We start from the raw sequence: 12,893 nt of genomic DNA, 5'->3' as shown, positions 1-12,893 counted from the left end.
CCTTGACCACATTGATCAGCCTCCCACTGTATCTGTACCAGATGGAGATTCCGCCAGTACAGCCAAGGAAGGCTTCTCGAACTACGTTGTCGAAAAAGATGTTAAATAATGTTGGAGCTACAGCACATCCCTGTCGCACCCAAAGGTGAACAGGGAATGGCTCTGACTCCCAGCCACGTAGCTTTACTCGGGCCTACCCACCATCATCAAGGTCCTTAATGGTTGTGAGCAGTCAGGGACTCCAAAAGCATGAAGAAAAAAGTTCAACATTCATTACCACTCCCCACCTTAAACACCTACACACACAGCGACAAAAGACACGTTTGACAAAGTCCCTCCTGCAGGAGAGAAGGCTTAAAAACGTGAAACCAAATTTATTTTTAGATCATTTCTTTGCAGTCTACTTGTCAGCACCACAACATCCATGTGGGAACAAGTCATTAAACTGGTAATGTAGGGGGTGCAGGTTTATCAAAAAAGCTTGCGCATATGTGTGCACATGTGAGTGCTAACATCTATGTTCATGTGATTGTGTGAGAGTGCATGGGCATTGCACGTGTGAAAACTTATTATTTACACACGCAGGATATGAGTTTCTCATTATTTTATGGAAAGTATTAAAGCTGGTTTATCACTCATTTTGCTGGTGATGCTCAATGTACCTGGCTGTAGCTGGTATTATCAGCTATTAATGATAATGTGAGATGATGTTGGTGACACTGGGTGTGTTTTGGGGTGTTGCCATTGAGTCTGGGTGTTACTGGCCACACAGGGTACTTATATCCATGTGTTGTTAACGTCGCAGTTACAGGAGACCCTGTGTGACTCGAGCAGTTGGTATAAACTACGCATCTTATTTGTACTCTGGTAGACTTTACGAGTTGCTGTGAACTGTGTTGTTAGAATTTACTGGCCGAACAGATGTCGCTATCAACTCCCATGTATTGTTAGATACTCCGGTTGACTCGGTGTTGCTGTTAACTGCGTGTTGTTCGAATTCGCCAGTTGATCCTGGATGTTGCTGTTAATTGCGTTTGTTGTTGATGTCGCCTCGTATCAATGGGAGACGTTTGTTGTCCTCCCTGCACCAATGCCAGTTCACTCCCCTCCAGGACTCTCACCGCTTCTCTTCAGATCTTCATTTTTTCGGCCACGCCTGCCGGGAGCCTCCCCTGCATCACGGAGAAGTGTGCAACCGCGGGTCGCACTGGGATGAAAAGTGGAACACTCCTGACCCACATGCCGGCCGCTCAATATAGGACCACAGAGCTTGAGCAATTGTTGGCACTGGTTCTGGCTATTTTCCCCGCTTGTCTGTGTATTATCATGCCTCCACGCGAAAACTGCATGTGTTACAAATTCTACCACGTTTATAGATGGAATTTTCATGCAAGATGCTAAATATATGCAGAATATTATTATTAAGATGTGGAGGGACACACACACGTGGAAATGCAAGCATCAGGATTTGAGGACACAGATAGTGACCAGTGAATAAATTAAGAGAACAGCCGCCATTGAGTGATGTGACTGTAGCAGCTGTGCCAGGCTAGGTGCATTTTGAGATTATGGAACACAAAGTCACCCACATGGAGATATGCAGACATGTGCTTGGCACAGAGGCACATGAAAACGAATGGTTCTTCAGAAATATTATCTGGCGGGCTACAAAAAGTTAGCGATGTAATATCACGTGCCACGCGTACATGTTACATCACATGACTTATTTACGTCATAACGTCAGCTATGTGACAGCTAACCACCATAGTTTGTCTCCAACTCTCATCCCTATCTCTTGTATATCACTTTTCATCTCACTAACCTGTATCTACAGGTTTCCACAGTTGATTCAGGTTTGGTTTGTGCGATTTCACGTATATGCGGCTTACCTATTTCTCCACAAAATTCGCTACATGTCTTTTGAACTCACTCTATATGCCACTTTGCGGTCAGATGTGACACAACATTGCATGTGTACGTATATACTACTCGGCAGGACGCTGTTTTGTGCGGTTTCACTTTGTGTGCCCTTTTTTTGGGAACGTATCCACCGCATAAAGTGAGGGAAACCTGTATTTATACCTCGGCAGGCCACTACAAAAGCCTTCACGGGCCAGATGTGCCAGTGGGAGAACCCTGTGTGATGACATGTGCTATAACGCATCGGTGACACACCGACACGCACGGTAACAATGCTACAGGGGGGCACGTGAAGACACAAGCAGACACGAAGTACCACTGACACAAAGCAACACTGTTGACACCGTTGATACTGAGACACACAAAGGCAAGCAGATGCATGTGCAGACACAAAGGCATACGTATACACAGGAACACACGTGAAAATGCACGGAACCGTGATCTATGATCTAAAGGAAGACGCAGCATGCGTAGTGACACGGAGGGACATGGGGACATGCGGGGAACTAACCGAGAGAAGGTGGGACATTACAGAGACATGTGCGTACACATTTAGACATGCGGCGACCCACAGGGACACACAAGGACACGTGGGGTAAACATTTAGATACGCAAGGTCCGACGCGGACACAAAAGACACGTGAATGCACGTAGGGCGACGTAGGTGATGGGAGAGGGATCTCCAACCGGCCACTGTGTCCCTGCATGTACGTCATGCCCCGTGCCGATCCTCTGAAGACTGTACGACCACCTTGCCCCCGCCCGCACAACTTATGCTGCACAAACACACAACGGATACACGCAAATGTGTACTCAACATCAAACACACACCACACACAATGCGCGTTTATGCGCACAACAGACACCATGCACACGACACAAAAAGCACGCGGAGCACAAAGATTTAACACACTGCGCAATGCATTACACGACGTGTATCGTGGTAATGGTGGTGGGAATGAAGATGATGTTGACAGTGGTACCAATGAATGTGGTTATGATGGTGGTGACGGCATTAATGATGGTGTTAATGACGTTAAAGGTGAAGGCAACACTGGTTACAGAGATGATGGTAATGATGTTGATGGTGACGGTAACGGTGATGAATATGGTGGTTATGACAGTGATCATGGTAGCGGTGATGGTGTTAAAAGTAGTGGAGATAATACTTTAGTTGTAGGGGTGATGGTTGTGTTATTGATGGTGATGGTGATGACAATGATAGTGGTGATGATGGTGATGAATATGGGAGTTATGATAGTGATGTTGGTAGCAGTGATGGTCATGATGGTGATGATGGTAGCTGTAATGGTGTTGATGGTAGTGGTGATGGTGATACAACTGTAATATTAGGGGTGGTGATGGTGTGATGACTGGTAGTGGTGGTTATGACGGCGACGATGGTGATAGCGGTGATGTGAAGTACGTACGCACCTTGTCCTGCCGAGTCGTGTGTCTGTTCTGATCTCTTCCTCGAGAGCACCCGGCTGGAACAGAGAACAACTCGCTCACTCGCCCACTCAAACTCGCTCACATTGACCTTCACATACCCACCCTCACACTCACACATTGACCTTACCTGTGAAGATGTGTGTGTGTGCGTATCTATGAAGATGTGCGTTTTTCCTATGATGATGTACATGTGCGCGTGTCTGTGTACCTGTGAAGATGTGGATGTGCACGTATGTACTTGTGAAGATGTGTGTGTACCTGTGAGGATGTGAGCGTCGGCCTCCGTGTACTCGTGGGGGGTGAAGTCATCTGGCACGAGTGGTGGCGCTGGCGATGAGTCCGAGTCCGCGCGCTGCCTTTTCCCTCCGACCTCCGTGACCTCGGCTGCCCCCGGTGCCTCTCTACGTGTGGCACCCTGCCCATGGAAAGGGGTAAGGGAGAGGCCGAACGAGAGAGAATGAAGGCAACACAGTGGGAGGGGGTGGGGAGGGGAGAGCGGCAGTGGGGAGGTATTCTGGTTTGTGTCGGATTTTTGTCTTTTCCCCCAATGTTATCCCCACGATGCTACCAGCATCAAGTCACGAGTCAGGATAGGGTACCGATTCGTTAACCCTCGTCGAGTTATCACCAGCGCACCAGGGAAAGAAAAAACAGTTTATTTCATTATTATTTACTCCTTACCTTTCTTATGCGATTCCCTGTGCACTTTATTTTTCATGCGGTTGCAATTTATTTTGCTCAGTCGGTGTAAGCCGCCGAGTTCGCGACGGGTTTCTTTTTACATTTTTATTGCTCTATGCCCATGTACCATTCCCATTCCGCTGTGATGCGCACCGATGCCTACTTTATTGACGGCAAAAATTTGCACGCCACGACGTAATTCGCTCAAACACATGCAGAATGTTCACAAGAATAACGCATCTGAATTCGTATGCAATTTTGTAAGCAATGTCTACCCCAACACAGGCTGGTGTTCAGATGGAATGGGAAAGGGCAGCAGTGAGTGGGGAGGGGGTGGGTGGGTGGGGACTTAAGGGCACCAGGAGGGGCCGGGTCCCACGAAGCCCAGTCACAAACGCAAGGCCCGGGGTGCAGGTCCTGCAACAGGTTCCCAGTTCATACTCTTTGGTTCTATTCGGTAAAGTCACGTAGGTAAAAAATAAAACAACAAAAATCACGACGTTTCGGCCACAACACAAGCGGCCGAAACGTCGTGATTTTTGTTGTTTTATTTTTTACCTACGTGACTTTACCGAATAGAACCAAAGAGTATGGATCCTTGCAGTCACGAAAGCTTCAAATCTAGGTTCCAAGTTCCCCCATTGGCCGTGGAAACAGCGGAGCACGAGTGAGCAGGGCGCACCTGTTTCTGCTCTCGCACAGTCGGTACGGCGACCGGCTCCTCTTGAGGGCGCTCCACCTTCATCTTCTTCTCCGCTGCAGACACGGGGATCCGTCACTCATGGCGCGTGCGTGCAGTAGTGTGCTGGTTAATGCACTGCAAACCCAGTGACCTGATTTCAATTCCCGCTTGCGATCAACAGCAATGGCAAATATTTGATCAAGACCTGGGTCTCCCCGAGGTCGACGGAGCCTTAAATGAGTACCGGGCACGATGTGTAATCATCAGTGCTGGGGAAACAAAGGCAGCCGAGCCTGGTGTTGACTATCCACCCCTCGTGTAATCCTGGATCTTCAGAGACGCTTGCTAACAATACTTGCCCCAAGTCTGTTAAAGGTGATACGATTTTTGTCGTGTGTGTGTGTGCGTGAGCAACGCCTCGACTTCTGTACTTGTCTGCATGTGTGTGTGTGCACATGCACGTGCAAGTGTTTGTGACTGCTGGATTAGTGCATGTCTCTGTGTTCATGGTGTGTGTGTGTGTGCCTTCACCGTATTTGGCTTTTGCAGGCTGTGCAGAGCTCTTCTTTGGTTTCTCTGGCGCTTTCATCAGTTTCCAGCGACTACAGATCTACAGAGACGGATGAGATAGCACTCAACGGGTTCTCATCACTCACTCAGTCAACTACTTAAACACTCATTCACTTACTCAGCCACTCAGGTACTCGTTCAACGATCCAACCACTCATGCACTCAACTACATTCTCTCACCTACCCAAGCACTCACTCAACCATTCATTCACCCACTCATCTGCTCAAACATGCACTCAAATAACCACATTAATCACCAAACCACTAAAATTCCTCACTCAGCACCCATCCGCACAAGTGGTTTGTGAAATGGAATGATGGAGATAATGATGATGATGGAGATGATGATGTGAGCAAGATGTTAGCACACAATAATCACGTGTTACCTCAAACACTTTTGAGTTAGGATCCCATTTCTTTTCTTGAAATGGCAGAGATTTCCCGTCACTGGATGGTAGATACTGCAAGCACAAGCACATGAACAGATGCACAAGCGAACTTTTTTTTATTTTCAATCACTTCCTCGAGTCCCCACGTCTTCATGTTTCCAGTATTTCTGCGTCAATGAAGACCGTTTTATCCAAATCCTAAGTGACCCCGTGTCACGTGTGACCCTGTGCTAATATTGTGTCTCTATGCCTCCTATCTGTCTCTCATTTACCATGCCTCCTGTGTGTTCCCCACGTCCCTAAGTCGCTTGTATCGCTGCATTGTCTTGGTGTCCTTGTAATTCCCGTGTCTCAAAGTCCATGTATCTCCTTGGCACTCAACTACCCCTGTGCCTCCACATGTCCCTGTCTCCCCATGTCTCACCATGCCAAAGGGGTTGACGAACGTCTGCAGGACACGCGCTGCCTTCATCTGGGACGTGGAGCTCTGAGCAGTGCGAGCCTCGTTCTGCTGCTCTTCGCTGTCCTGCACACCACAGCAGAGCGCAGAGCGCTACAGCACATCGCAGCGCACTACAGCAACATGACAGCAATTTCAGCACAGCTCAGAATGCGACAGCACACAAGAGAACGCACAGAACGCCCCAGCACATGGTGGCTAACACAGCAAACACAGCACGGTACAGAAAGCTACAGCACACGAGATCACACACAGTGCTTTCGCCAGCGGTGTGGGAGATGAGACATGGGTTGGTTGTGGTCGTGTGTGGATGTTGGGCTCACGTCAAACAGGGTGAGGACCGGGCGCGTGGCAGGCACCGCCCTCCGTGCTCCCTCCACTGCACCACACAAAGACAAAAGTCAAAGATCCTCAATATAGCCTTGAAAAGACTTTTAGGGCAAGTGATGTTAGCGAGCATCTACGAAGGTCAGCACAGAACACGAAGGGGATGGGAGGACCAACACTACACCCAGCCACCTTTGTCTCCCCAGTGCTGATGCTTTACACGCACTGAGTACTCATTTAAGGCTGAATTAATCTAAGGGAGCCCCAGGACCGGTTTAGATATTCGTCACCGGTGTTGGCCATAAGCAGCAATCGAACTTGGGTCGCCAGGTTAATAGTGCAGCACGCTAACCAGCTAAACTACTGCTGTTCGTCGTGACCGGGAATGGAACTTAGGCCATCAGGAACGTGCCACTACACACTACCACTGCACAACCGCTCTCTAGCGACATACAGACATACGCTAGCACAGAAGATGCACAGAGATACAGACTGAACAATACACACGTGAACACACACACCCACACACGCGCAATAATATACAGGGCCACACACCTGTTGCAACCGCTGACACACAAGACATACGCATGCAGACAGGCAAATAAAGACACGTTAACACCTGTTTGACCACTAGTGGGCGGTATATACTCCGCTAAGGGACAGTCCTTTGGAACTACTGGTCGTAGGTTGGTTTCCTCAAGGTCCTTTCCCAGTCTGTTGGTCAGTAGTTGAGTGGTCCATATTTCTGCTGGACGCTTGGTTTCGTTCTTGATTGTCCGTGACAGGTCGTTGAGTTCTTCTGTTATCATTTGAATTCCTGTAAAGTCTTCAACTTCTTCATCTTCTGGATCCCTATGCTGCTCCGGCATTGACTGTGCCCATATTTGTCGGGATTCAAGGTTCATGACGGGTTTAAGGCGATTCAGTAGTTCGATCCCAATGATCAGCTCTTTTCCTGGGTTCTGCACGACATATAGTGGATGGCTCATGTTGACTTTGTTGAACGTGAGCTTCATCATGACCTTGCCCAATGGCCGCATGTGGGTCCCTTCGCATCCTGAGTAGGTGAGCCTACTTGGCATCATCTGTAACGTTTCATTCTTCCTCTGGACGGCAGTCTGGAGTTCATCAAACATGTCTCTGGATATCATGGATATTTCTGCTCCCGTATCACAAAGGCCCTGGCTGGTCAGGGTGTCTTGCAATATTACTTCCACGTGGACTCGTCCGACCGGTCCTACGGGAATTAATTCCCCCAGATGGTACCCTTTACCCTCTGGTACCACCTCGGTGACTGCTTTGGGGTTTCTTGAGTTTCTTATGTTCTCTTTGGCTATCTTTGCGTTGGGTGCGTCCTCTTCCTGTGTGTGTTCTGTTGGTATTCTTTTCTTGGCTGTTCGCATGGGAGTCTTCATACTCTCTTGATGTTCTCTTTCCATCCGAATATAGTGAGCGTATCGACTCCTGTTGGCTGCCTGTGGTCTATGCCCCATTGCTAGCGGAGGCGGCAGTGGGAGACGATATGGGGATTGGTTCGGTGGGCGTCGGCCTCCGCGGGGTAGGTATGATCCGTCATTCGCTCTCCATCCTCCATAGTTCCAAGATCAGCCCTCTTCTATATTCCAGGGCTGTGGGGGCCGTGGGTGCCAGGTCCCCCGTGACCAGTTGTCCGGCGTGTTGCTGCTGAGTTTTGATCCTCGTGGATTTGGCGCCCTCTCCTGGGGTGTTTCATGTTCGTTCGGGGTGGTACTGTTATTATTCCCTGGAGACTCGTTTCCCTCCAGATTGAGACGATCTTTGTCTTTGGTGATGATGTGTGTTTTAGCTGTGCTAGTGGTTCTCCGTCCGTTCACCCAGGCCGTGTGGGCCTTGCTTTCAATCTGGCGCAAGGAGGCAGTCTCGGGGTCTAGCATCGTTCCTACTATCTTCACTATTTCAGGTCTTAGTGATTGGAAGAACATAACTTTTAATATCTTCCCTTCTTCCTGGGCGTTGTCCACGTCACCTGCGGAATTTGCTCTCTTGAGGCGTAGGAGATAATCTCGTGGGTCTTCGTCCGCACGCTGAGTCATCAATTTTGCCGCGTTCAATCCTTCAGATAGTGTGGAGTATTCCCCAAATCTATTAACTACTGCTCGGCTTAATTGCTTAAAATCGCTCTTGACCCTATTTGGCAGGGATGTTACCCATGGTCTGGCGGTTTCATGTAAGCTCCTTGACAATAAACATGCTTTTTCTGCTGATTTACCCAGACCCCGGATCTTAGCCTCCTGTCCTACTGTAGCTATGTGGTTGTGTATATCCCTGGTTTTGTTGTGTGGATCGAAATAGGGAATTCTGACGAGCGCTTTGTCCATCAATTTCAGAGTCTTACTACTGAATGAGTATTCGGACAGTTGATCGTCGTCAGAGGCGTCAGATTCAGAGGATTTGTCACTCGAGCTGTCCCTGCCTTCGCTATCACTACTGTCATGTTTCCCGTGTCTGTGTCGTGGTCTCCCTCTGTCCGAGGATTCGTATCTGTCCCGTGGCTTGTGTCCCTTATTTCTCTTATGTGGGTCTTGTGATCCATGCCTGTGGGTTGGTGTGCGTGATCTCCTTGAGCTGTGTCTATGTGGTGAGTGTTTTTGTCCTTGACCTTCACGCCGTCTACTACGTGCGTGGTGGCTGCTAGGTGATGTGCTGTGTTTATGTTTGTCTGGTGCTACATGGTTGTCGGGATTCCTGTGTTTGTCATCTGTGGTGCGGGTGGTTTTGCGTTGGTAATTTTAATGTGTCGTGCGTTTCTCTGGTGAGCTGTCCCTTGTACTCGTGTTATGTTGGTCATGTTTGCGTGAGGTGCGTTTCTCTGGTGAGCTGTCTGAGCTATCTGCATCTGATGGGTCATGTTGGCGTGATGTACGCCTTCCTGGAAAGTGATCCATGCTGTAGGTTCCACGTCGGTCATGCTTACGTGAGGTGCGTTTTCCAAGTGAGCTGTCTCTGTCATCTGCACCATGTCGGTCGCACTTGCGTAGCGTGCGTCTTTCTGGTGAGCTGACTGAGCTATCTGGAACTGGTTGGTCATGTTTGCGCGAGGTGCGCTTCTCCGGAGAGTAGTCCCTGCCATAGATTCCACGTCGGTCGTGCCTGCGTGGAAGGAGTCTACCAAGTGAGCCGTCTCTGTCATCTGCATCATGTCGGTCGTACTTGCGTAGCGTGCGTCTTTCTGGTGAGTTGTCTATGTCATGTTGCTCGTTTCGCCCCAGCTCCGCCCTTTGTCGCTCTATCAGTACAGAATACCCTGGTGACTTAGGGTTAATATTTTGCCTTTCTCCAACCTCGGGGTGGTCGGCCTCCTGTTTTCCTGTTTGTGTCCGTATTTCCCCTTCCCTCTCCTCGATTTGCGAGGGGGTTTCTTGATCAAAATCGCTTTGCATGGTAGCCATACTTTGTGTGGGATCTGGCCCTGGGCTACGTCCGCATGGCTCGGAGTGTGGTAAACTGTTACTCCCGTATGTGTTCTGTGTACCGACGTCTGGGGGTCCCGCTGGTGCATTCAGCGCCGACTCTTTTTCTCTCACGAGGGCGTGCAGACGCTCTACCTCCTCTATTAGGGACAGTTTCTCCTTCCTTTCCCTGTCAAATTTTTCCCCAGTCCATAATCTTTCTCCTCTGTCTGTGTGAGGAGATACGAGTCTAACCTTGCTATTTCTGCAATTTTTAAGTCACGTTTGGCTTTGCTACATTCCTCCTATGTGCCTTAACTTCTTCTCTATGTCTCCCCTCCCATATGTCTTTCTGCTCTGTCTGCTCTCTAGCAGTCCGTTCAGCACGTTTTAACACAAATTCACGATATTGTTTTTCCATAGATTATATCTCCTCCTCGGAGGTCCACTCTGTATCAGTGTTATGCGTTGGGATGTCACCCTCAGAACGTTGCGGGTCATGTGCCATCTCTATTATGTAGTGTAGTTAATAGACTTAAGAGTGTATCTTAACTCTAGCCTCTCATGTGTGGCGTGAGTTACTCTGGAATTCCCCTCAGAGCGCACATAAAAACATTTGTATCACAGAATATGTTGGTTCGATTTGAGCAAATAATCTTACTCCCACTGTCTTTGTTATACACTGCTACTCTGGTATTTTCTTCAGAGTGCGTTTTTTGTTTGTTTTACACCGTTTACCGTCACAGGGCAATGTTAGTTCACAAAACCTTGATTAATACAACAGTGATTCGTTCCTTCATTTAAGCATAAACTGTCTGCGAGAGATCCCGGACGAGACCCCAATTTGTTCTGTATGTGGGTGTGTGAAAATTGATGAAAAATAATGAAAATTAAATGAAATTCGAAATTTGCATAATTAATCCAAAATTATGTTAATTCGTGTAATTATGCGTATAACTATGCTAATTAGAGAGGTAATCGTATTAATTATACGAGTGGGTGTGGTTGTGTTAATGATAGCCTTCATGTTAATCAGGTCCCGCCTCGTTGACGAGGTGGGGTTATCAATCAGGATAACGCAATCAATTGTGTGCAGTTACGCTAGTGTCAATTCGGCCTCGTTGTCTAACTTCGTATTATTGATCAGCAGGATACAATGATTCTCGCTTTAACACTCCCCGAGTCTTCATATTTTAGGTCCCAAGTTCATATCATTCGCTTTAAAGTTTAATGAGTGTGGATTGGTGTGTTTATAGTTTAGGTTCCCGAGTTCATATCTCATCGCAGGAAACAGATCTTACGCAAAAATTTCAGGAAAGAATCACACGACCACTTCTGTATTAATCAATTTATTTTCTATTAAACCTTAACTATAACATGTATGTGAACTCTCAATCTCAGAACTTCAACACGGTATCCACACGGTATCAAGACAGTATCATCAACGACTGTACGATTTCACTTTGAAAACACATGGACCCCGCATTAAGCGATGGTTGTTAGTGAAAGAGAGTTATTAGAACATGCAAATGCTATACTAAACAAAAACCTTAACTTTATAATGAATGATTATACTTGAATTGTCCCCGCAGTATCGCACTCATTGATCATAGATCATATGCAACCCTTATCACGTTGCTAGCACACTGGGTCACAGAACAGGTGATTATTCTGTAGAGTACGCGAATACGTGCAGCGATTTCGAACGAAAGGTACTTTAAAGATTATACGGCGGTAAGAAAAACAATAAAAACAGTTATTATTCTTAAAGGCACAAATCTCAACAGATACATCGGCAGATTATCTGACTACATAATGGCTTGGAGTAAGGGCATGCGATGGTGTGCTCCTTTCCCCTGAAGATCTTACCTGATACCAAGTTTTAATTGATTGTGGACCAGATCGCCTGATGAGGATCTGGTGGGACACACTCTTCCCCACAAGAGCGTGGCTCTACGGAAGAAGGTGTCAAAAATCAATTCGTATTGATGGATCTGTTGAATATTCATGCGATTAAGAGTACAGCCCACTAAATAGTAAAGAGGACAACTATGGATATACTTATAACGACGGGTGGTTGTCACTCGGTCTCGATGTGACGCCTTCACAGCCAACACAAAGCCAACACTTGAGTGTTGGCTTCTGGTTAAGGACCCGTGTATGTTTGAGTGACATGAATTGTTTTGAATAGTCAGTGTTCGGAGTCGATCTTTGTGTAAAACAGACGCCTGCTTGTCGTGTGGTGAGGGGGCGGTGCGCGTCATACGTATAAGTCAATTCGGCGGTCACCGTGTTGAACGGATTCGGATGTCGTCGATACGCTGCTGCAGTTCAGAACGCGGTCGGTAGATGGCGCCCACAGCTCGCTCGCAGCGTGCACGGTGGTTGAGTGTTGACCCGGGTGCGCACTCGGCTGGCGATGCACGGTGTGCACGCAGCCTCGTCGCCAAACAGCGACCCTCACCACCCCGGCGGCAGCAGAGACCTCCGCATCGGCAGAGGCTGACCCACGCAGGGGCGAGTTGAGCTGTCAAGCGGGTCTTGCCCGCCTGCAGATGAGATTGGGAGCCGCTCCGATGAGTCGAGCCCCCGATGGCCGGCTCCGGTGAGCCGATCGAACTCATCTGAGTTCCGATGAACTGCGGACGAGTCGAGCCGACCCGCTGGTCGCAGCTCGCTCCTGAGTCGACCCCCTGGTCGAACTGAGGTTTCCATGCTCAGGATCCTCTTTTTATGCCCAAAAATCCCTTCACTCGGATCCTGCCCACAAGGTGGGGTTTCTTTCGATTTTTGCTGTGTCAGGATTTGTCCGTATGTATCTGCGTCCGTGTGTGTGTCCGTACGTGTGTCAGTGTGTGTCCTTGTGTGGATCACCCACGGTATATTCCGTTGTCATACTCCTACTATAAAACCCACAAGTAAAACAATCAAATGTTATAAATTGTCTCGAATGCGCCTCCCTGTCTGGGTGCACAACCTGGAGG

The 12,893-nt window shown here is 48.2% G+C and overlaps 1 protein-coding gene across 2 annotated transcripts; it reads right to left on the bottom strand.

Moving 5' to 3' along the window:
- Positions 1-354: 354 nt before the first annotated feature.
- LOC142915281 (exosome complex component 10-like) lies at positions 355-7,001 on the bottom strand. Of its 2 annotated transcripts, XM_076061162.1 has the most exons (9): positions 6,478-7,001; positions 6,119-6,220; positions 5,692-5,766; positions 5,267-5,345; positions 4,736-4,809; positions 3,631-3,787; positions 3,355-3,407; positions 2,608-2,696; positions 355-1,172 (listed from the first exon to the last, which is right to left on the bottom strand). In XM_076061162.1, the coding sequence occupies exons 2-9, from the start codon at positions 6,164-6,166 to the stop codon at positions 1,139-1,141; spliced, it is 609 nt and encodes a 202-aa protein (XP_075917277.1). In that variant the 5' UTR covers positions 6,167-6,220; positions 6,478-7,001; the 3' UTR covers positions 355-1,138. The 2 variants fall into 2 exon arrangements, with proteins under 2 accessions (XP_075917277.1, XP_075917276.1); XM_076061161.1 differs by having other exon boundaries at positions 355-2,696.
- Positions 7,002-12,893: the final 5,892 nt, after the last annotated feature.

Source organism: Petromyzon marinus, chromosome 5 (assembly GCF_048934315.1).
Source record: "Petromyzon marinus isolate PM22_M1 ecotype Great Lakes invasive population chromosome 5, UKy_Petmar_22M1.pri1.0, whole genome shotgun sequence".
In the NCBI taxonomy this organism is placed as follows: Eukaryota; Metazoa; Chordata; class Hyperoartia; order Petromyzontiformes; family Petromyzontidae; genus Petromyzon; species Petromyzon marinus.
This window is presented reverse-complemented; position numbering and strand designations above follow the sequence as displayed.

Bases quoted from the DNA above. Each gene is read 5' to 3' on its own strand.
- LOC142915281 (XM_076061161.1), bottom strand. From the start codon at position 6,166: ATGAAGGCAGCGCGTGTCCTGCAGACGTTCGTCAACCCCTTTGGCATG. The intron at 5,767-6,118 runs GTGAGACATGGG...TTGTGCTTGCAG, and splicing joins TCGTCAACCCCTTTGGCATG to TATCTACCATCCAGTGACGG. The intron at 3,788-4,735 runs GTGCGCCCTGCT...TTCCATGGGCAG, and splicing joins CTGTGCGAGAGCAGAAACAG to GGTGCCACACGTAGAGAGGC.